The 24,796-nt window shown below is 42.9% G+C and overlaps 1 protein-coding gene across 1 annotated transcript in view; it reads right to left on the bottom strand.

Moving 5' to 3' along the window:
- Positions 1–1,321: 1,321 nt before the first annotated feature.
- Positions 1,322–24,796, bottom strand: part of LOC126475101 (uncharacterized) — a 597,071-nt gene continuing 573,596 nt past the window's right edge. Inside the window, exons 5-6 of the mRNA XM_050102679.1 lie at positions 21,331–21,509; positions 1,322–3,036 (exon numbers count right to left, since the gene is read on the bottom strand). Coding sequence (XP_049958636.1) covers positions 2,917–3,036; positions 21,331–21,509 — 299 coding nt within the window. The 3' untranslated portion in view covers positions 1,322–2,916. The remainder of the gene's footprint in view (positions 3,037–21,330; positions 21,510–24,796) is intronic.

Here is a 24,796-nt window from a genome sequence, read left to right as displayed (position 1 = left end):
CGGGTGTTAAGTAAAGTTAGATTTTGTAACACCAATTAGCTTCCAGATCATCCACCAAGAAGGCTCAGGTAAAAAGTAGTCAGAAAGTGATTCCACAAGTATTCTGAGGTGATTTAGTGAAACTAAGAAATCTCAGTCAGGACACCCAGTCATTCCACTCTTAAGATTGTTATGGTTTGGTAATCACTGGATAATGCACCACTGAAAAGTTCTCGTAACATTGGAAACTTAATCAAACAGTCTAGTATATGGAGTAAACCTAAAAAAAGTATAAATATTTATTTTGAGCTAGCCAGAATAAAGGAAAAAAGGCACAATAATTTTTTTTTGATGTAAATGCATCTCCATTCTACATAGCTGGTGAATCAAACTATTTTTGTATATGCTTTTGCTGTATCTAGTGAACATCACTTAATTCAGTACCTTAAAAATATAGCTGACTGTGCCTCAATGTCACAGTAACAGAAAGTCACTAGTATGTTTGCAATACTAGGAATCAAGCTTTTGCCATACTAATAATGAAGAGACTGCAGAGTAACAAATGGAAAGTCAAACACAGAAACATGCAACACAGGTTACAGGAGAGCTGTAATGATTGTAACAACAAATGGCATTGAAGACTTTTGACATAACAAAATTATAATGAAAGTTGTGTTACCCTTAGCTTGTTGGAATACCTTTGGGACTGTACCACTTCACCACTGTATGTGTCAATGGTAAGGTTTATTTAATTTGTTACGTCTTATATGGCCTATGTAGTGTTGCTATGACAGGAACATCTGAGGTAGACCTGGAAGCACCACAACAGCAGTCAGGTAACTAACCACTTGTATATATGCAGACTGAAGCAACAAATGAAAATTTGTGTGAAGGTCAGGATTCAAATAAGGGTCTTCTACTCAATAGATAGGTGTGCTAACCACTATACCATCCTGGCGCAGTGGCTTCCCACAACAGCATGGACTACATAAGCATAACTCCCTCCTCAATCCAAATTTCCATTCTGCCTCAGTCTACATGGTGTTCCCCCTATCTCAACCAGCACTACAGAGGCTTTCCATCTTGCTCATGGAAGTGTTATTTTTATTTTTGATTTAATGGGCAGGCAAAATTACATTTCAAACCTGAACCTCACAGTTTTCTTAACATCTTAAGTGTGCTTTCTAATTTCAAACAGCGGACTGATGTCACTGATGTCAATGAGCTTTGGCAAGTATTATATTATCAAAAATTAAGCCACAGTCTGCAGCTCTGGTAAACTGCAATTATTATTTGCTTAGGGGCATGTAATTGTGGCAACTAGGTAGCATCTACGAGGAAATAATCCACAAAAACACTTTATTGCAGCATTGTTTTACCAACAAAAATTAAACACAAATTTAACAGTGAAGGCTGAAAAATAATTTAAGTATCAATAATCAATGTACACTATTAACAGATGCTAAATATAAATACCAACAATAAAATTGTACATACCTAAAATTGTAAACAAATGTTTTAGGTTATCAGTAGAATTTTTTTTTTTTTATGTAACACAAGTATTCTCTTGGAAATAAATTGCGTCCATGAGTACACCTAAAATCACAGAAGGCATATGAAAACTTTAGATGTTATTTATTGATTTATAATTTCATATTCAGTATGAATACTTTCACTGTGACATTACTTTATGTCTCCAGTATGAGAATAACGCAGAAAATTCTAGATGAAAAGGGAAGAACTAATAAATTGCAATAAAACTGTATAAATAACTTTGAAATAATTGAATTTGAACAAGTAATTGATTATAAAATCTACATTACAATCAACTGTTCTGCTAGACACTAGTGCCTTCAGTATATTTCTAGACAAACTTATATCTAGAATTAATGTAAAGCTACTGTGATACCAATTTAATTTACTTGATGTAGATGTGTTATACCTCTGAAAAGCATACTGGAAAGTGAATGTATAATTTATTACAGAGTTGAACTTTAATAACACATGCTTTCCTCAAATCCTTCTAGCAAAATTAAAAAACTGAGACCTGTTTTCTTTTTTTTTATATAAAGGGAAGGATGCATTTCAATAAATCATCCCAGTGCACATCAATGATAACTCACAACCTCTACTTTTAAGACATATTTTGTCTGTTGTGAATGTTGGCATTCTTCTGAAGGTTTCCACTGACAGTAAACATTTCAAAGACAGTTTCTTTGTTTAACCTACTCTCAACAGTCTTCATATATCTGTTTGATATATTTGAACATAGATCAATTCCTTTTCAAGATGTGAGCTACAAAGCAAGACACATTCTGACATAGATTTGAATATCTAATAAGACATAACAACTGTCAAATTTCCAGTTACATTTGAGTTTTAGTTTTTAACTGTAGAGTAAGAAAAAATGTTAACTTAAATTCCTCAAAAACGACAAATCTTAAAATTTTAATTTGTATTTATGTTTTCAGTGATTTTGTTATTATCCTTATTTTTCAGTATGGTCTGTGTATGCAAGTCACATTCAAACAACATGAATGCATTATCTTATTAAAGTAGTTTATAATTTAATGACAGTAAAGTTACTAAAACTAATTAAATTACAATTAATTTCAGATTATAAAATTACAAATTATATTGCTCTTACACCTAAATAATGTGGATTTATTTCATGTCATCATGTGGTTCACAATGAAATAAAGAACTTTATGTCTTAACTCATATCAATATTGCAACTATTTGGAGTTCATTTTAAGTGGCTCACCCACAGCACTATCACAATAGTGTCCTGTATCGTGTCACCTAAATTTATTAGGAACTTTTGGTGACTGTATCATACTTTCCTGGATATCAAATATGTCATATGTTTGTGATAGTGGAGTTACAAAAGAACATCGCTGTATATATGTATATTTTTCACTGTGCTCCTGACTTTTCCTAAAGAGCAACAACACTAGGGATTTCTTTTGATGTGAGCTGGGGATGTGTGCCATTGCATGTCCACTCCTGCTGCATCTGGCTGGCATAGGGCAGCAATTTTGCCACTTGGATGGTTCCCTGAAAATAATAGTAAAACAGAAGAATTAATGACCAAAAGTTTTGAATAGTGATTCAGTTGTAACATTTGAATAACATTAAAGAGATTCTTAAAAAATTAAACAGAACCTCTGACTAAGTCAACTGTTAATGATTCTCTCTTCCTTCCATGTAAATCCTATGAATTTGCATTTCAGACATTTCATATAAATTTAAATTGCAAATCACTGATTAAGTTATAATGGCTGATTAACTTCATTGTAAATGTATTCACTCAGCTGTAAGATCTGAGTGTTACTGCTATTTCTGATTAGCATTTCCAAGAACATGAACAATCACAGAATTAGCTATTGTGTCTTTACAGCTAGTTACCTTACACATTTTGAAAACACATTTAAAGAAAAGCGAAAATTTTTCACATGAGTGGAAATGCTGTTTCAGTTATGTCAACAAGTCTAAATTAAACTAGAAAACCATGAACAGTAGATAATGATGACAGGTTTTCTTTAAGACTGGATGTGAAAGAGAGCCTTAGTCATATTAGATGATTTACACTGAAATGTTGCAATATTACTTATTATGAGTTTGCCAAGTTCGTGTCAAATGCTTCTTATTTTGCATATAGTTATATTCTTCACAAGAATGCAGCGCCAAAGCTATAAAATTAACCAAGAAGACAGTTTTACCTGTGTCAAATAAGCCAGATTTCCTAGAGAAGTAATAGAAGAAAGGAAAATGGTATACAATATTTTTGAGTTTTCACTAGTCCAATACACAGTCGATTTATTTCAAGCTGTCGGCACATAAATGGGGAATATCTTTCTATATAGCATGTCAATATCTGATACCAGTAAAGCAGTTTTGTGGAATCTGCAGCAGCGAAGTTCTAGTTATCGCCTTGGAAAAACAGAGTTACGTAACGAATTTCTACAAAATATTTTACTGGCAGAATAAATTCATTCTGCAAATAAATTATTCTTTGTTTGCAGGTACGTCTCTGCAGTCCTGCTACACACTGAAAGCTCCAGGTCGCAGTACCCTAGCAAGCCGCTAGAGGAGCCTACAGAGTTCCTTATGATCGTCCAAAGACGATAATCACCCGTACAGAGCTGCATCGCCAGCTAACAGCCTTACAGTCCTAATATTGCTATACGATATAGTTTATGACTATTGAAAGCATTATGTGGTATTACGTTTGCTTGTGCTACACCTGATGCGATCCTCGTTCCTGTGGAACATTCGCCGTCCAGTATAACCGTACTTGGTTCTATTAGACAGTCTCACACAGTGTCAGGTCACATTAACCGACTTTTGCAACGTGGACCACTGTGAAACATTGTACGAAGAGATTCCATGAGATACTGGAAGCTACTAACAGATGTAGAGTCATGCCGACTAAGTGCCACGGCCAGCTGCACTAGATTTCTCGTTGAGGATCCATGGAGTGAACTGTATGGGCGAGGCAGTCCCACAGATTCTAGACTGCGTTTCAGTATGGGCGGTTTGGTGGCCAGGGGAGTACGCTTAACTCATCCTGGTGCTTTTCAAACCATGCTGTGTGACACTTTCCCATCGTGCCGCGGATATAGGCGTCGACGTGGTTCCGAACTATAGATGCAAATTTCTGTTGATCCACCGTTGAGCGGACTGCTGTGGTCGAGCGGTTCTAGGCGCTTCAGTCCGGAACCACGCGGTTGCTACGGTCGCGGGTTCGAATCCTGCCCCGGGCATGGATGTGTGTGATGTCCTTAGATTAGTTAAGTAGTTTTAAGTGTGGAGGGCTGATGACCTCAGATGTTAAGTCCCATAGTGCTTAAAGCCATTTGAACCACCGTTGCGCGCAAAACATTCCCGGCATCATAACGCTCCCTCCTGTCTGGACTCAACCGACTATTCTTTTAGAATGTCTGCTTTCAGACGGTTCACGCCGTATACGCCAACGGCCATCTGTCTGATGGAGCATATAACGTGGCTCATCTGAAAAGGTCCTCCGTCATCACACTGTGTTCCGCCTCCGGTAGCTGAGTAGACAGCACGACAGACTGTCAATCCTAAGGGCCCGGGTTCGTTTCCCGGCTGGGTCGGAGATTTTCTCCGCTCAGGGACTGGGTGTTGTGTTGTCCTAATCATCATCATCATTTCATCTCCATCGACGCGCAAGTCGCCGAAGTGGCGTCAAATCCAAAGACTTGCACCAGGAGAGCGGTCTACTCGACGGGAGGCCCTCGTCACACGCCATTATTATTATTATCACACTGTGGACGTCCAGTTGCGATATTCGCGTGTGTATTCCAGCCTTTGTCGCCGATGAACAGCAATCAGCATAGGTGAAAGAACCAGGCGCCTGCTGTGGAGTCCTGTAAGCAGAAACGTTTGCCGCCGCGTCGAGGAGACACTGTTGGTAGGTCCTTGATTCACCTGGATGGGAAGAGGCTCAACCGTCTCATATCTATTCGTCCAGACACATCTTCCACAGCCGTCTTTCAGCCCTGTCATCTATGGCCCATGATGCACTACAGTTCCCTCTGCACGACTTGCGATATTTTGCCATGCACGGTATAGTTTAACCACGGCGGCACGCGAACAGTTTACAAACGTAGCCGTTTCGGAAGCGCTTCCACCCATGGCCCAAAACCCAATGATCTTGTCCTTTTGGACGTTAGATAAATCGCGCCGTTTCCGCATTACAACAACTGCATTGTTTCCCACGTCCTCCCGAGACGCTTTTCGTAGCCTCCACTGCTAGTGCTGCCATCTGCCGTCTGTGAGTGGTTATTGCACGTCGATCATAGGTGGAGGCCACATTAATGTGGTTGGACAGAGTACTTCCGAAGATACTAAGTGTGATGGTATCGTGACTAGTGGTCGAAGCCTTTCGGAAATACAGGAAGAGGGAACTATCTGTTTACATGCATCTGTTGTTTATAAGATGTTCTGAACGAACGAAACAAACTGTTCTTTACACGAATGGTTTTTCTGAATCGGCGCGAATCTTTGAAAGAAGCTTATTTTTCTCTAGCAACGTCATATTTGAGCTTAGGTTATGCTTTAGGATTCTGCAACGTAAGGACGTCAGCGCCTTCTGTACATATAAAAGGAAATATACTGATTTATAAGCTGATTCGTCATCACCGCCCGACCGTTGTGGCCGAGCGGTTCTAGGCGCTTCAGTCCGGAACCGTGCTCTTGCTACGGTCGCAGGTTCGACTCCTGCCTCGGGCATGGATGTGTGTGTTGTCCTTAGGTTAGTTAGGTTTAAGTAGTTCTAAGTCTAGGGGACTGATTACCTCAGATGTGAAGTCCCATAGTGCTCAGAGCCATTTGAACCATCATCATCGCCCAGCCAAAACCGGTAAGGAAAGGAACTTCGAATTTGGAGAGGGAGTTGATCTTACACTGTATGCTTAGTTTAAAAAGAGTGTTTTCAAAATTACACCCCTAAGGAGGTGAAATACGGGATGAAAGTTTGTACGGAAATATTTAATTACCAACGCAGTTTTAAGCTAAATCTATGGAAGTCTGTGTTTTGCTTCTTCGTTAGAAATAAAGAAATATGTGTTTCTGTGTTTTTGGAAATTCAGTCCGAATGGGAATGAAAATCTTTACGACGATATTTCATTTGAAACCATTTTTGAAGCTAAATCCAAGAATATTGGTATTTGACTTCGCGGTTGAAAATAAAAATATATGTGTCAGAGGATGAAAGTTTCTATGAATGCCAGGATTAACAAAAAGCTCCGAATCCACCTACCAGGATCCCGTTTTCGTCAGAAGTGGATCCAGGAAATATCTTAATTGGCGTGAAAAGTTTAGAAGGTGGCACAATTTGTGAGCTAAATCTAATCGGCTTTATCAGAATTACACAGAAAAGAAAAGGATCTTTAAAATATTAATTTTTCAGTAGGTCTAATAAACAATGACTGAGGAAAAAATCGTAACATCAAAAAATAATTAATGTAAAGCAATGAAATTTCGAGACTATATTTGTCTCGGTACTGTATTTACGTGATTAACATTGCAAGATCACAGCTTAATGTAAGTACAAGATAGGTCATTGTAAATGGAAAACGGGGGTGTATTAGCGACCGGTGTAACCAGCGGAATGTTTAATGCAAGCTTGCAAACTTACATGCACTGTGCTCTACACGTGCCGGATGTCAGTTTGTCGGATGGAGTTCCACGCACGTAGCGCTTAGTCGGTCAATACAGGGGCACTTAATGCTGTTTGTGGATGATGACGGTCTTGTCATCGGACGATGTCCCGCATGTGCTCGATTGGAGACATATCTGGTGATCGAGCGGGCCAATGCAACATGTCATTACTCTGTAGAGCATTTTGGGTTACAATAGCATTATGTGAGCGAGCCTTATCCTGTTGGAAAACACCCCCTGGAATGCTATTCTCTGGGAGCTCCAATGTTAGGCGGGTGATGGAGCCCCAAAGGGAGATAGCAGGCAAGGCAGGAAAGAAATCCAGTGCGCATTCGGTATGTTTGCCGGGAGGCCCCATCCGTGATGTGGAGGAGTCCCTGCCGGCGCTATCAAGCGCCATGGGTGCAACCTGATGCATGTAGAGCAACACACGTCGGCATGAATAACGCCTGCCGCTTGGGTTCTGAGGCCATCCTCGGCTCCTTTCAGTGGCTAGCTGAGTTGGTGAAGGCAACTAGCAACGCACGCGGGGTGCAGGCTAAGCTGTCTATTTGTAGCATCGTACCCAGAGTTGATCGCGGTTCTCTGGTTTGGAGCAAAGTGGAAGGTCTAAACCAGGGGCTTAGACGACTCGGCGACGGTATCGAATGAGAATTTCTCTACCTCCGCTATCGGGTGCAGAATTATAGGGTTCCCCTACATAGGTCAGGCACGCACTACACGCAGGAAGTGGCTACTAGGGTAGTGGAGTACGTGTGGCGTGCACATGGGGCATTTTTAGGTTAGAGAACTCCTCCCTTTGGATCAAAGACGATTTGCCTGTTAAATCAGCCACAGCGACCTCAGAGAATCTTGGCCCTCGCAGCTCACAGATAGAAAATATTAGTAAGATTTTAATAAACTGCAGGAGCATCCAAAGGAAGGTTCCAGAACTAGTATCGCTTAGTGAAAGTTATAATGCACACATACTACTGGGAACAGAAAGCTGGTTGAATCCAGACATGGACTGTGCGGCTGGTCTCGGTGGAGGTTCGAGTCCATCCTCGGGCATGGGTGTATGTGTTTGTCCTTAGGATAATTTAGGTTAAGTAGTGTGTAAGCTTAGGGACTGATGACCTTAGAAGTTAAGTCCCATAAGATTTCACACACATTTTTTTTGAATCCAGACATCAATGATAACGAAATCCGAAGTTCTGATTGGAATGTTTACCATAAGGATAGGTTAGTCGTCAATGGTGGCAGCGTGTTTATTGCAGGAACAAATTTGGTAAAATCTAGCGAGGTCATCACCGATCTGGGTGAAACTGAGTATCAAAGAACGGTCAAAAATGGCGATCGGGTGCTTTTATAGACCACCTGGGTCAGGATTTGTAGTTGTGGAGCGCTTCAGACAGAACTTTCAGAATATCATTAATAATTTTCCTGATCATGCCGTTGTAAAAGGGAGGTGACTTCAAATTGCCAAGTATAGATTGGGACCGTTATGCCATCAAAACTGGTGCCAGGGACAGGAAATCGTGTAGCATTGTTCTTTATGTTTTGTCCGAAAATTACCTTGAGCTTACAGTTCGAGAAGCAACTCTGAGGGTAACGTCTTAGATCTCCTGGCAACAAACAGACCTGAACTTATCCAATCAGTTAACGTAGAGGAAGGTATCAGTGATCATAAGGCTGTGACAGCATATATGACGACTAGTCCTACAAGGAATGTTAAGAAACATAGGAAGATATATTTGCTCAGCAAGGGTGACAGGATACAAATTTCAGAATATCTCAGCAGTCAGAATCAAATATTCGGGGATGAGGACGAAGATGTGGAGAACAAATAGGAAAAATTCAAAGGCATCGTTCAATAGTCCCTAGACAAGTCGCCCGGGTTTCCGGATTCGATTCCCGGCGGGATCAGGGATTTCCTCTGCCTCGTGATGACTGGGTGTGTGTGATGTCCTTAGGTTTGTTAGGTTTAAGTGGTTCTAAGTTCTAGGGGACTGATGACCATAGCTGTTAAGTCCCATAGTGCTCAGAGCAATTTTTGAACCTAGACGAGTGTGTTCCGAGTAAGGTTTTAAGAGACGGGATAGATCCACCATGGTGTAATAGCCCTGTCAGAAAAGCGTTACGTAAACGAAGAGTACTTCATCTCAGATTCAAGGTAAGTAAAAACCTAGCTGACAAACAAAAGCTGAACGAAGTGAAAATGAGCGTAAGCAGAGCAATGACAGAAGCGTTCAATGATTTCGAAAGTCAGAGGTTGTCAACCGACCTGAGTAAAAACCCTAAGAGATTTTGGTCGTATGAGAAATCAATAAGCAGGTCAGAATCACCTCTTCATTCTGTCAGCGACAACACCGGCGCCGAAACGAAAGATAACAGAGAGAAGGCCGAAATTCTGAATTCGGTCTTCTGAAGTTTTTTCACCGCGGAAGATGGTAATACTGTCCGTCCTTTTAATCGTCGTACGAACGTCGAAATGGCAGATATTGAGATAACCGATCGCGGAACTGGAAAGCAGCTACAATCGCTTAGTAGCGGAAAGGCTTCAGGACCAGATGACATATCTATGAGATTCTACAAAGATTATGCGAAAGAACTTGCTCCCTTCTAGCAGTAATTTATCGTAGAGCCACACGATTATAGACCTATGTCGTTGATGTCAATCTGTTGTAGAATTATGGAACATGTTTTATGCTCAAGAATTATGACGTGTTCGGAAAATGAACGTCTCCTCTATAAAAATCAACATGGATTCCACAGACAGAGATCTTGCGAAACTCAGCTCGCTCTGTTCCTCCATGAGATCCACAGCGCAGTGGACAACGGCGCAAAGGTTGATGCCGTGTTCCCTGATTTCAGTAAGGCATTTGACACCGTCCCGCATTGCCGTTTAATGAAAAAAAAATACGAGCTTACGGAGCAGAACTGCGATTGGATTAAAGACTTCCTTGCAGATAGAACTCAACACGTCACCCTTAACGGAACTAAATTGACAAATGTGAAGGTAATATCTGGAGTACCTCGGGGAAGTGTGCTAGGACCGTTGCTGTTTACAATACACATAAATGATATAGTAGAAAGCGTCGGATGCTCTTTAAGGCAGATGATGCAGTAGTCTATACCAAAGTAGCAACGCCAGAAGAGAGTAACAATTTGCACAACGACCTGCAGAGAATTGATGAATCGTGCAGGATCTGGCAGTTGACCCTGAACGTAACATATTGCGCATACATAGGAAAAGGAATCCCCTACTGTACAGGTACATTACTGATGACAAACAGCAGGAGACAGCGTCTGCCGTAAAATATCTAGGCGCAACTATCCAGAGCGACCTTAAGTGAAATGACCGTATAAAACAGATAGTGGGAAAAGCAGACTCCAGACTCAGATTCATCGAAAGAATATCAAAGAAATGTAACTCATCCACGAAAGAAGTCGTTTATAAAGTGCTTGTTCGCCCGATTCTTGAGTATTGTTCCTATATCTGGGATCCCTAGGACTGATAGAGGAGATAGAGAAGATCCGACGAAGAGCGGCGCGCTTCGTCACGGGATCGTTTAGCTGGCGAGAGAGCGCTGTGGAGATGCTAAACAAACTCCGATCGCAGACATTACAAGAGAGGCGTTGTGCACCACGGAGAGACTTACAACTGAAATTTCGGGACAACACTTTTGAGAAGGAGTCGGACAACATATTACTTCCCCCCACATACATCTCGCGTATTGACCAAGAGGAGAAAATTCAGAAATTAGAGCCTATACAGAGGCTTACCAACAATAATTCTTCCGACGCACTATTTGCGAATGGAATAGGGTTGGAGAGATCAAATAGTGGTACTAAAAGTAATCTCCACCACACACGATTAGGTGGCTTGCGGAGTATGATGTAGATGATGTAGACGTTGTCATAAATTGCAGCACAACTGGTCGAACCACCAGACTGACAAAAATCTGCAATCAGGGTGCTTGGGATAACCACCAGAGTGCTGCTGCTGTCGTATGAAATCGCATCCCAGGCAGTAACTGCAGATGTAGGTCCAGCGCGTCTTGCACGCAGACAGCGTGCCTGCTGACCCTCGACAGTGGCCTCCTAACCAACACACTGCCATCACCGGTAGCGAGGCAGAACCAGCTTGCATCAGGAAACGCTTTCGCTTGACATCATCACTGAAATGGCGGTGGGCTGGGGCGAGTTAAATGCACACTGAAGGACGTCTGGCTCGGCGCTGTCCTTGGAGTAACCGATTTGTAACAGTTCGTTGCGTCACTGAGGTGCCAACTGCAGCTCGTATCGCTGCTGCAGATGCAGTACGGTTGGCCACAGCAATACGCCGAACACGATTGTCTTCCCTCTTGGCAGTGCCGTGTGGCCGTACATTCTACTGACCACCGAAGCCTGCAGTCACGTACAGTGGCTGCGTTCCGCCAAGTTGTTCTGCAGTATCGTCGAACGATTGTCTGGTTTCTCGTGGCCCTATTACAAGACCTCGTCCAAACTCAGTGAGTGTTGATAATGGCTTATTTGTCCCTTTAAAGGCATTCTTGACTATCATCAGCTCAGTACGTCCAGTCTCAAAAGTAACAAACCCTCACAACCTTTTCTTTTTTTTAATATACTTTCTTTTTTTTTTTTACGCAAACCTGATCTGCATCCTCATTGTGAAGCTACTAACGCCACTCTTACGCGACTTGCGCGAAATCTGAATAGACATCATCTTTCAGATGTAGAAACACGCCTACCATATGTCGTTTATGCCGCGCAACTCCTTCTAGGTGTTGTGATTCTTTTTCCATCACTGCATGTTTATAAAATTATTTTCGTTATAATTACTACGCACATGCGAGCGAAAAAGCGAGCGCTAAACTAATTGGTCTATATTTGAGAATTCTATCCACTACCCTTCTTGTAAATAGGGGTGACATTTTCCAGTCACAGGGGACTGTTCACTACGCAAGCAACTCTCTGTAACATGAGCTACTGAGAAAGGAGGTCATTCCAATGTGCATTCCACCTAACATTTAACTAAACTACAAACAGTGAAAAGTAAGTATAGAAAAGAGGAAGAGTTGTGGGTTAAATGCTCTCCGCAGCCGCTGCTGGCTGTGAAGTTGACATAAAGAACGGGTATACACCGCACGGCTAGGTCCCAGCATTCTGTTACTATTTCCACTTCAGTGCGGTCCTGCTGATGTAGGAAATGTTTACAGATGGCACATTACTGTACATTATTAACTTAAAATTAAATTTAGCAGTAAGGATATCGTACAGATATTCATATCTGTAACACTAATCTGATGTTAGTAGTACTGTTTGACACACGTAGAGCAGATGAGGGCGCATCCCTTCTTTTTCGTATCGTCTCGGGGGCCTTGTAAGGTGTGATTGTTACCGAGGATGAGGACGTCCAACGACGGAAGTGTGATCTAGTTACGCAAAACATCCTGAAGTAACATTTCATTTTCACTACCTAGCCTAAGGTGGCCCAGATTTGTGTATGTTCGTGTTAGTCTGTGTCTGGGCCATAGCTGAAAGTCCACTATTCCTGCGAAAAGAATGGTGAACGTTTCGTCACCGTCAGATTGTTCAAGCAGTTCCTGACAAACAAAGCCCTACTCCCCTGACCGCTATCCACGTTGAAACTTTTTGTTGTTTCTAAAATTAAACGCAGTGCTAAAAGAACACCGCTTGTATACAGTTGATGACAGCAAGGAGAACTGGTTACGGGCACGTCAGAACATTCCAAAATAATATTTCTCCAAACAGCTTTGTGAAGCATTGACTCCGCTACGGCATGTGTGTAAACAGAGAGCAATAACTGATAGATGAGAACAGGCAATGGAACATTGCGCATTACGTCCACCCAAGTTGCTGACTTCGTAATCTGTTGTTAAATCATCATCATCATCATCACCATCATCATCATCATCATCATCATCATCAACAACAACAACAGCTGAAAGTGCTGCTACTGCTGCATCAGGTGTGTTTCAGCTCTTTAGTGGTACTGCCTTGTTTTCCAACTTCATCGATCTATTGGTTTGTATTAGTGTCTCGGCTGTCCTAGATTCAGAATTGAGTTGCAAATGCAGAAACCAGTTGTCATATTTTATTATTTTAGCTGCAGTGCTCTGAACTACCGTCTCTTCTTTTGTATTTTCACTTTATCTGCAGACAAGCAGTGAAAAACATACGTATCGAATGAACTTTACTGAAGAATACAGGGTGTTACGAAAAGGTACGGCCAAACTTTCAGGAAACATTCATCACACACAAATAAAGAAAAGATGTTATGTGGACATGTGTCCGGAAACGCTTAATTTGCATGTTACAGCTCATTTTAGTTTCGTCATTCCAACGTGATCAAATTGTAAATTTTCACAATCAACATGTGTGGGCTGACGAGGATCCGCACGCAATTGTGCAATCACGTCACCAACACAGATTTTCTGTGAACGTTTGGGCAGGCATTGTTGGTGATGTCTTGATTGGGCCCCATGTTCTTCCACCTACGCTCAATGGAGCACGTTATCATGATTTCATACGGGATACTCTATCTGTGCTGCTAGAACATGTGCCTTTACAAGTACGACACAACATGTGGTTCATGCACGATCGAGCTCCTGCACATTTCAGTCGAAGTGTTCGTACGCTTCTCAACAACAGATTCGGTGACCGATGGATTGGTAGAGGCGGACCAATTCCATGGCCTCCACGCTCTCCTGACCTCAACACTCTTGACTTTCATTTATGGGTGCATTTGAAAGCTCTTGCCTACGCAACCCCGGTACCAAATGTAGACACTCTTCGTGCTCGTATTGTGGACGGCTGTGATACTCGTACAATACGCCATTCTCTAGGGCTGCATCAGCGCATCAGGGATTCCATGCGACGGAGGGTGGATGCATGTATCCTCGCTAACGGAGGACATTTTGAACATTTCCTGTAACAAAGTGTTTGAAGTCACGCTGGTACGTTCTGTTGCCGTGTGTTTCCATTCCATGATTAATGTGATTTGAAGAGAAGTAATAAAATGAACTCTAACATGGAAAGTAAGCGTTTCCGGACACATGTCCACATGACATTTTCTTTCTTTGTATGTGTGAGGCATGTTTCCTGAAAGTTTGGCCGTAACTTTTTGTAACACCCTGTATACGCTTCACATAGAAAAATGCTGGAGTCTAGTTTTCACACTCCTTCAGCACTAATGGAAGCGCAGTGACATAATGTAACTCAAAACAAGACTTTCTTTCTTATCTTTGTGACCCGGTGTTCGTTATACGATTCTCACGAAACATGTAAAAGTTTGCTGTAGGAATAGTGTGATTTACATGTAATGTGAGCGACGTAACACATAAACGTCAGAATTTTGTGTTATTTTGTTGCACTGATCAAGGTTTCACCGTAAAATGTCATTGTTTATGTTTCGTCTATAGATATTTTCCCCGATAATTTTGTTAATCAGTGCAGTGTAACGTATTTAATCCTCTGAACTAACATATACATAATCATTTGCAAATAATGCTGTCGTAAGGTTGTTATCAAGTATTCTAACAAGTTTCGTTCGAACTATCTACCACCTTGCGACGACTTCCTTTACGTTTCGAACAGTGTCTTACTCCCTGATGTGTGTAAGTCTTTAATACAATTATTTTATGGTAATGATAATGCATGGTGGTACGTATCGTCTTGTTAAAATATCCCAAAGGAAATCATTTTCCACCTTCATTCACAAAAACCAGTGATAAAGGAGAAACAACACAATTATACTCTAAGTATTGTGTTGCGTCTCGCTTAAGAACGTATCAGCTATTCCCTCATAGCGTTTATAGGGTTCCACATGTAGTTTACAACAAGTAACGTCAATTAAGATCTTTAATTAGTACAGTCATAGTAAACAATCATACAGAAACTGCAGAGAGAAGAAAGCAATGATGTTATTCAACAGCCATACTACAAGTTAGACATAAACTGACGAGTGCTTAATAGCATGTTAGTCTAACTCTGCCTGGCATGCATTAGAGAAGTCCTTGCTTGGATTCCCCAGGTCCCGTGGAAGCCCAGGTGTATGTCCCCCATAACCTAATACTGCCCCAACCAGCTTGTGTCCGAGGGCGGTGCATGTTATAAATGGCCGATCTCCTGGATGATGGAGTATCCAGACAACCACCGACCTTATGTAATACAAAACGTGCTTGGTCTGACCATACGACTAGTTTCCATTTATCCGCAGTACAATTTCGGCGATCCCGAGTCCAGTACGATCTTAATAGACGATGTCATTGGGCCAACGGGGGAACATATACGGATCTTCTGCTGCAGAGCCTCATGCTCAACAACGTGAGCTGAACGGTGTGGTGCGAAACATTTGTACCTGTACCAGTTTTGTCGTGATGTACGAAGAAACTCACTATCTATCCTGCTTTGGTGTAAGAACAGGAAGAGAGCCGGCAATTTGTCTGAAGAGTCGGCCCGTGCTCCAGCACAGCTATATGCACCTACGGATGTACGTAGAGAACGCTGTTTAGCCTGACAGTCAAGGTGCAGCAATCCCATAATGGGTAGAACGTCACGCGTGCTCCGTGATCTCCGTAGTCTCTCACATACGATTTTACAGAGACTATTCATTTAAAAAACTGCTTTCTACGTACTTCTAGCTTTAGACGTCTGTTTCGTGGTGAAGTGCCCATCATCTCGCTAATGGTCATACTTACTGTGATATTTGGAGTTAACAAAGGCGCTGCGCAATATTCGGAAAAGTTTGTAATGAAAAATATGGGTCGCAACGATTTTTCGTTTGGTGTATATTACATCGTATTTTTCAGCTAATGAAATTTAGCTAAGATACTCAACTTTTCTTTAGACTTGGGAGGAGGTACCGGTCTCCAATCTCGAGAAAGTCGAATTTATTTAGTATGATCACTTCCGACCGCACGCGCGTGAGAATGAAATATCCATAACATACCTCATATCTACTAAACAGCTCGTGACATCGAAATGAGATTTTAGAAAATGATAGTACACAACGATTAGGGTAGTTTCTCATATGATTAACATGAGGAACTTCCTTATCTACGTCGATACAGCCGAATCTACAGTATTTAATTTTTTCAATTCAGTACTTTTTAAAACAAAAAGTCACTGAAAACTTTTGAAAAGAGAATTTTCTGGTACGAGAATAAATCTGAAATTTATTTTCTCATGTTACAGCAAACCAACTTTCGTAAGATACTTTGTTTCAAGGTTCTGTCACAGTAGGTATTGCGCGATGAGTTCGAGCAAATTATGGTGCGTTTTGACAACAAACAAACAAACAAAAAATTTAAACCGGTCAAGAAGAGAAATGTAGCCGTTACTCATACCTGACGCTTTTTCGAATGAGATGACGTTAACAATTCGCACAAAAAAGAAATCGCCAATTCTCTTGCACTTTTGAGCAATGTTGTATCTCAGCATTTTTAACAGTGAACGACTGGAATGGAAACTTACCAAATGATGTTCTCCCTGTTCTTCATCCGAGAAACATGAAAATAAATTGCAGCCAGGAGTGTACTACATTTCTGTTCCTATCCCTACTGAGAGTGAAGCAGTGAACTTCTTCACCATAATTACATTTTAATGTACAAAGATAATGTGCATTTATAACCGGTTCAAAGACAGAGAAACGAGATTTGGTGGGGGTTTTTGCAAACAACGTGAGTGAATAAATGATATGTTTATTTTGGTAATAGGAATATACTTCTTGATAAACTATTGACGTGTGTTGTCCCTAGTTTCTCGCATAATAAACCACTGCTTCAGAAAGAAAATAATTTGCCAAATTTCGGTACCATCTGCTTCTTATTAAAAGGATACTGGGTTACAAAATTAGGGCTGAAATTGCAACAAAAGGAGCTTTTTATTTTGGCCTGACTTGTGAACCTTCTCTCTTCCCGAAAATGCAATTTAAGCTTAGTGTCAACCATTTTATAACAATATAAGCTGCGAACACAGGACTATTAAATCAATGGCGTGAACCCACTGCTGTTGTAGCTGAAGCATCCAAACAGTGCACGAAATACGCGCTTGGATTACTGCGCGAATGGCAACATTATTCTATTATTCTTGTGATTTTAAAGAAACAATTTAGTAAAAAAAGTATTTATGGCCTCTTTGTGTAGCTTGATGGCAAAGTATCTTTCCATTTTTTTAAAATCATTAAGTATTTTTCAATTTAGTTTTGAAAAAAAAAATCTTACTATAGGAAGTAGGGGAGGGGGTTTGGCGAGATGCACCATCACATGTTCCGTCTTGATAGTTGCACAACTCTAGCGGCGGCTAAACTGCATTAAAATAGAAGGGGACTCAGTAGAAAAATGATGGGATTTTTGGCCTGAAAAGCACCGTTTTTCACTGTAGGGCGAGAACTTCTAACCTTTTCCTCTACATCTACACACACCACAACCTCACTTTACGGTATGTGGAGCAGGTTGCTTTGTGTTCACCGTCTCTTCCGTCCTTTCCTGTTGCAGACGTGAATGGTTTTCGGGAAGAACGATTGTAGGTGAGAATCCGCGTGACCCTGAATTCCTATAATTTTCAATTCATGGTCTTTTCACGAGATATACTTAGCAGGAAGCATTATATTGGTTTAGTCTTCTAGGATCGTACGCTCTCGGAATTTTAACAGCAAACCACACCGTGATACGGAAGATAACTATTTTTATTTTGTCTTTAAAGTGTGAGAATATTATTTACGCATAAACTGATCTTAGACTGTCTTAAATTGTAAGTTTGGTGTACTTCGTACGGAAAGATGCATCTGTTTCGTTGTTTTGAAGGACTGGGGATGGTGATCATAGACCCAAGTTAATTATCTGGTGTCAAATATTATGGTTCATAATTGGAATAAACATAAAATCACTATCTGGCATCACTGCGGATTTCTGCTGCGACTATATCGCCCCTCACAGAGCTCCTCTCTTATAGTGTCTGCCACTGGAGTCGGCTGAGCATTGTCGTGAGTATTTCGCGCTTACTAACTTTTAACGGAACGCGCTGCTCTTCTTTGGATCTTCTCTATTTCACCTACCAATCCTATCTGGTACGAATCCCAGAATGATGAGCAATATTTAGATGCTGGTCGAACGAAGAATTTTAGGCTACCTACCTCGTGGATGGACTTCTTTCTATGAATCTCACCTGACATGAGGCTTACCTGCTATTAGTTTTATGTGGTAGTACTATTTTAAATCGCTACGTATGCGTTCTCCTAGATATTTTATCGATGTGACTGCATCCAGTGATTGTTCTTCCGTCATGTAATCGTACAACAGTGTCAGTTGGGTAACGCAGGAAAAAAAGAAGGAAAGACCCACTACTAAGAACATAAGCGACGGTCTGAGTTTCCGACATGGACTGAAATGACTCAAAGAAACTGTGTACCCCTCGGAACTTCTTGGTAAAATAAAACTGCTGGACCAGGATTCTTATGGATGTTTATCATGTAGCCATATTCACAAATTAATTTGCGATGTTCCACATTTCCGTATCATTACGATTTATCGTGCATAATATGCAAGGAGCATGAAACTAACAAACTAATTATCTATCTAAATAACTAACCACTGTACCAAGGGTGTATCCACTGTAGGGATTCCTGCATTTCGCCACAATCGTCTAGCGTTGCAACTTCTGTGTATACAGCAGCATGATCCGCAGAGTGTCTCATGGGAATTCCGACGTTATCCAACAGGTAATTTACACTGAGATGGCAAAAGTCATAGGGTACGTCCTCATATCGTGTCGCATCACCTCCTGCCCAACGTAGTCGAGCAATTACACGTGGCATGGGCATCATCATCTCGTTGGAAGTGCCCTGCAGAAATATTGAGCGATGTTGGCTCCACAGCTGTTCATAATTAAGAAAGCGTTGCCGGTGCGGGTTGTTGCGCATGAACTGATCTCCCTATTATGTCCCAGAAATGTTCGATGGCATTCATATCGGATGATCCGTTTGCCCAGATCATTCGCTTGAATAGTCCAGAACATTCTTCTAGCCCGTGGTGAGCAATTGAGGCCCGGTGACATGGCGCATTGTCGTTCATAAAAAGTCGTTGTTTGAGAAATTGAGGCTCACGAATAGCTGAAAATGGTACCTAGGTAGCTTAACATAACCAAGACCTAGTCCATCCCATGTAAACACAGCCCAAACCATTATGGAGCTACCACCAGCTTGTACAGTACCTTGTTGACAGCTTGGATCCATGGCTTCGTGGTATCTGCGCCAGACTCTAACACTACCACCGCTCTTACCAACTGAAATCTGGAGTCATCTGAGGGCCGGAAGGTTCACTGTGGTGCATACGTGTGATGTAAGCAGGTAACCATCCGACGGAGACGCACTCGTGCTTCCTACAGCCAACTGAGCTAGTCTGAAAGGGATCATATTAGGGTCTTCCTGGTATCGGGATGGTCCTGCCACACAAATGGCACGTGCTGCGTCAGTTGTGCAACTATGCTGGTATCAGTGGTCACGTGAACATTCTCACACGAGTAGACGACGCTCTGGACGTCCATGCAGCACTGATGCCTGCCAGGATCGTTGCGTCGTAAGGGCAACAGTGGTAGATCGTACAGATACCACAGCACAGATAAGATGTCTTGTGAGCCCAAACGTGTCAACACGAACTGTTGCGAAACGGTTATTGGCAGAGAGACTATGGGCAAACAACGTCTTAGCCCGTCTTCTAGTCGCCAGAGCATGAGTATGCACGGCTCGACAGGTGCCGTCAGAGGATCGCTTGGAAGATGAAATGGTCTTCAGCGATGAGAGCAGATTCTGCCTGCACGCAAGTGATGATCGTTGCGCGTACGACGTACACCTGGTGAGCGCTGTCTAGTAGAATTCATTCGTCCAAGAAACGCTGATCTCAACCAGACCAGCTGGTTTTGGGTGAAATAAGCAACAACTCTCACTCATCTTTGGTGTTTCTGGATGGGACGCTAACCTCCGTTCGGTACGTGCAGAATGTTCTTAGACCCACCGTTTTGCCGTTCTTTGAACAGGAAGGTGATGCGTTGTTTCAATAGGGTATTGCTCGTCCACACAATACCCGTGAAACTCAATACGCTCGGCAAGATGTGCAGCAACTTCTGTTGCCAGCGCAATCCAGACTTGTCTTCAATCGAGCTACGCTTTTACAGTCGTCTGGAGTCCAACCAATATGCTAAGGTGCCCAAGAAGGCGCTGCAGGCGACGTCGTGTTAAAAAAGGCACTCGCGTCGGTCGTCTGCTGCCACAGCCCCAACACCACATCTGGCCGCACTGTTGTAACGGATACGTTCGTCGTACGTCCCACATTAATTTATATGGTTATTTCACGTGGTGCTGCTTGTCCGTTAGCGCTAACAGTTCTACGCAAACGACGCTGCTGTCGGTCGTTAAGTGAAGACCGTCGGCCATTGCAGAGTCCATGGTGAGAGGTAATACCTAAAATTTAGTATTCTCTGCACACTCTTGAGGGTGTGTATTTCGGAATGTTAAATTTCGTAACTATTGCTGGAATGGAATGTCCCATCTGTCTACCTCCAACTACCATTCCGCGTTCACAGTCTTGAGCGGCCTTAGTGACGTCGAAAACTTTTTCACATGAATCACGTCAGTACAAATGACAGCTCCGCCAACCCACTGACCTTTTATGCCATGTGTATGCGATATTATCGCCTTCTGTGCAGTACCACATTACTATGCCATGACGTTTGTCGCGTCAGTATATAGGTATTGTGGAAAGTATTGGTCCTACAACATTCTCTCGGGTGACCCGATGTTACTTTTACGTCCGAAGACTTCTCTCGGTTGAAAACGACATGTGGTGCTCTGTCTGCTGAGATCTCCTCAGTCGAGTAGCACAGCTGGTCTGACATTCTGTACGCTGTTGTTCCTTAGGTGGCAACGCTGACCTGTATCGAACGCTTTCCGGAAGACAAGGAACGCGACTTCTACCTGGGCTCCGGTATTCACTGATTTCTTGGTCTCGTCGGCGAACAGAGCGACCTGGACGAAGAGAGCGAGCTGAGTTCCACACTTCCGTTGATTTCGGAACCCATTTGGCTCCTGTAGAGCAGTATCGTACTAGGCTACCACCAAACACGTTCCAGAATTCTACAACGGACTGGCTGGTGTGTACTCACGAGGAACTTCTTCTTGAGGCCGGGCTCCTGGCGGAAGTAGACGAGGGCGTCCGTCGGCACGTGCAGCGGCGCCCTGGAGGCGAGCCGCAGGCGGCGCGGCGCCGCGCAGTCCAGGTGCAGCAGCAGCCGGCCCGCGCCCGGCTGCCACGCCGCCGCCACGTGCGTCCAGCCCGAGCTCGCTGCGGCACACACAGGTGGAGGCAAGGTAACAAAATGTTCGCATGTGTGTCAAATCTTATGGGACTTAACTACTAAGGTCATCAGTCCCTAAGCTTACACACTACTTAACCTAAATTACACACACACACACACACACACACACACACACACACACACACACACACCCATGCCCGAGGGAGGACTCGAACCTCCGCCGGGACTAGCCGCACAGACCATGACTGCAGCGCCTGAGACCGCTCGGCTAATCTCGCGAGGCAGCAATGTAACACCACACACATACAAACGAGGAAAAGCTTGAAAATAGACGCTAGAGTGAGCGACTTTTGATTCACAGAGACATGTCACGTAAACAAACTGAATGTCATGAACTGTATACGGAAAACACGAGTGGCGTTCAGTAAGTAATATAACACTTTTTTCCCGCTGAAAGCGGGTCAATTTTATTCGGTACTACAATATTATTCTCCACTCTTCTGGCTCCGAAATCTTATTTTGGCATTACAGAAGCGTCCAATTCCACCCTTCAGCTTTGCGCCATGACTTCATCAATATGCCGAAAACAACTAGTTACAGCGCGCACAAAATGAAAACAATTACGTTACTATACACACACGCCGACAAACGCGAACAATCATGAAAACGAAACTAACGGGACAACCGCGGAAAATTGAGGGTTTAGGGCGGGGACATAAATATACATAAAAAAACCTCCACACACCATCCTGAAACAATATAAAAAAAATTAAATTACAGCATTCCGCTACACCAACAAAACCACAGGAATCAAACATTTCCCCCCGACCACAGCTATAGATACCAGAAAACCAACATCTACAACTGCGAAAGATGGAACCAAATCAAGTCCAACTCAAAAATCCAAATACCCCATTGGGCCGTGGTAAAAATTGCTCTTTTGAAGAGCGCGTGGCAGCGCGTAGTGTGAAGCAGTCGCCCTCCGTTTCTGGCGGTGGCGCCGCTGTGGCAATCGCGGCTTTGGTGTCTCCCTCTGGCGCGAAAGGTTGCCTGTTCACGTGCATTTAAGGGGCGCGATGAGCTCGTGGGGTGGGGTGGGGAGTCTGGTCATCCGGTCAGCCGGGTCAGTGTGGGGCAGTCAGAGTGTGTCTGTCGTCCCGAGTGCTAGTATGTGTTAGGCCGCCAGTCTGCTCGAGTTTGTTCAGGCAACGGTCTTTGGCGGTTGGATCAATTGGTTGGTCGGTCGCGTACTGGGACACAAGATGACTTGCCCGTCTCGAGCGTCGGAGCATGTGAGGTCGCCACATCAGTCCAGTGAGCCGCGCCGTATAGCGAGGGGTAGTGGCTTCGCGGCCGACACGAGAGCAACAGGAGTCAGCCAACGACATCGGTCTGGCCGGTGCGAGCTGCGACGCCGTGAGACGGGAGATCGGCGCGCCTTCCTGCGTCCGTTGAAGCGGCTGGCAGCGGACGGTTCGGGATAGCGTTTTGGGGGTGCTGCGCCAGGTCTTCGCCAGACGTCGCAGTTTATTAATGCTTAACTGATTCGTGATATGTTGTTTCATTTACTTGTTAAATTCTACTTGCGTTCTTGGTCAGTCTCTCGTCCCAGTCCCCAGCTTGCTCGTCTGTCTCTCGTCCGCATTTGTTAGGCAGTTAGTGTGTGTGTGTGTGTGTGTGTGTGTGTGTGTGTGTGTGTGTGTGTGTGTGTGTGTGTGTCTATCAGTCTGCCGCACGTTAATAGCTGCCCCTGTCATGTTTGTCGGATTCGGTGTTAACGAATTTGTTGCTTGAAGTGTAACGGCCGAATTCCTGAAATTTGTTCTCATCAGTTACCCACTGGCAACTACTTCCACGCTCACATACTGTGATTAAATGTGTTAATGTTCTTGATGAATAGTTGGTAAATAAAGTAAATTCTTAAGAAAAGGTTTTGAAAGTATATTCTCGGTTCAAAGAAACTGAATGTCAGAACTGTATACGGAAAATATGAGTGCCGTTCAGTAAGTAATGTAACACTTTCTTCCCGATGAAAGTGGGCCAATTTTACTCGGTACTACAATATTATTCTCCACTCTTCTGGCTCCGAAATCTTATTTTGGCATTACAGAAGCGTCCGATTCCACCCTTCAGACTTGCGCCATGACTTCATCAATACGTCGAAAGCGACTACTTACAGCGTGTACAAAATGAAAACAATTACGTTACTATACACACACGCCGACTAATGCGAACAAAAATAAGAATGAGACAATAACGTCACACTTCAAAAATAAAACGGAAGTAACGGGACAACCGCGGAAAAATTGAGGCTTTAGGGCGGGGACATAAATAAACATAAATGAAAAAACACCACACCTTCCAGAAGCAATATCAAAAAAAAATTTAAATTACAGCATTCCGGTACACCAACAAAACCACAGGAATCGGTCATTTTCCCCTGACCACAGCTCAACCGCAGCTACCGGTACCAGAAAAACAACATCTACAACTGCGAAAGATGGAACCAAAACCCGCACAACTCAAAAACCCAAGTGCCCAAAAGCCGGCAATACCATCTAGATGGCCGGCCGCGGTGGTCTCGCGGTTCTAGGCGCGCAGTCCGGAACCGTGAGACTGCTACGGTCGCAGGTTCGAATCCTGCCTCGGGCATGGATGTATGTGATGTCCTTAGGTTAGTTAGGTTTAAGTAGTTCTAAGTTCTAGGGGACTGATAACCACAGCAGTTGAGTCCCATAGTGTTCAGAGCCATTTGAACCATTTTGAACCATCTAGATGCAGACGCGGGCGAACGCCACGCCACAATCGTGACACTTAGCATTCACCAACAAGACCGAACATTTGGAAAAACAGTATGACATCATATCCTATCACTCATCTCGGAACGCAATAATACATTCGTGAACTTCAGTGTCATATCCATACCTAACGAAAAACAATTAAAAAATTAGATTTATTTCCGCACAACTAACGCAAAACTAATCAGACCTAAAAAAACGCCAAACACATGAACAAAAAAGAACCTTTATCACTGAAAACACTTCCACAACCCACGCATGAGGAATAGGGAAAATCCACCAAGATAAAAGGCTGCCACCAAAACCGCAACAAATAATAAACCAATCGTACCCACACCAACTACCTAAACTCAAAACCACGTATGCATGATGCTAACCAAAACCTAATGCCACAAGTTAAACTCAGCACGTCCACATAAACCACGAAAGGGCACCCTCAAATGCAACAACACGACATCTACAAAAACTACCAGATCAAAACCTCCGCACGATAACGACGTCACGCACCACACCAT

The sequence above is a fragment of the Schistocerca serialis genome, chromosome 4 (genome assembly GCF_023864345.2).
Source record: "Schistocerca serialis cubense isolate TAMUIC-IGC-003099 chromosome 4, iqSchSeri2.2, whole genome shotgun sequence".
NCBI lineage: Eukaryota > Metazoa > Arthropoda > Insecta > Orthoptera > Acrididae > Schistocerca > Schistocerca serialis.
The sequence above is the reverse complement of the archived record's forward strand: the minus strand, read 5'-3'. Positions and strand labels throughout refer to the sequence as shown.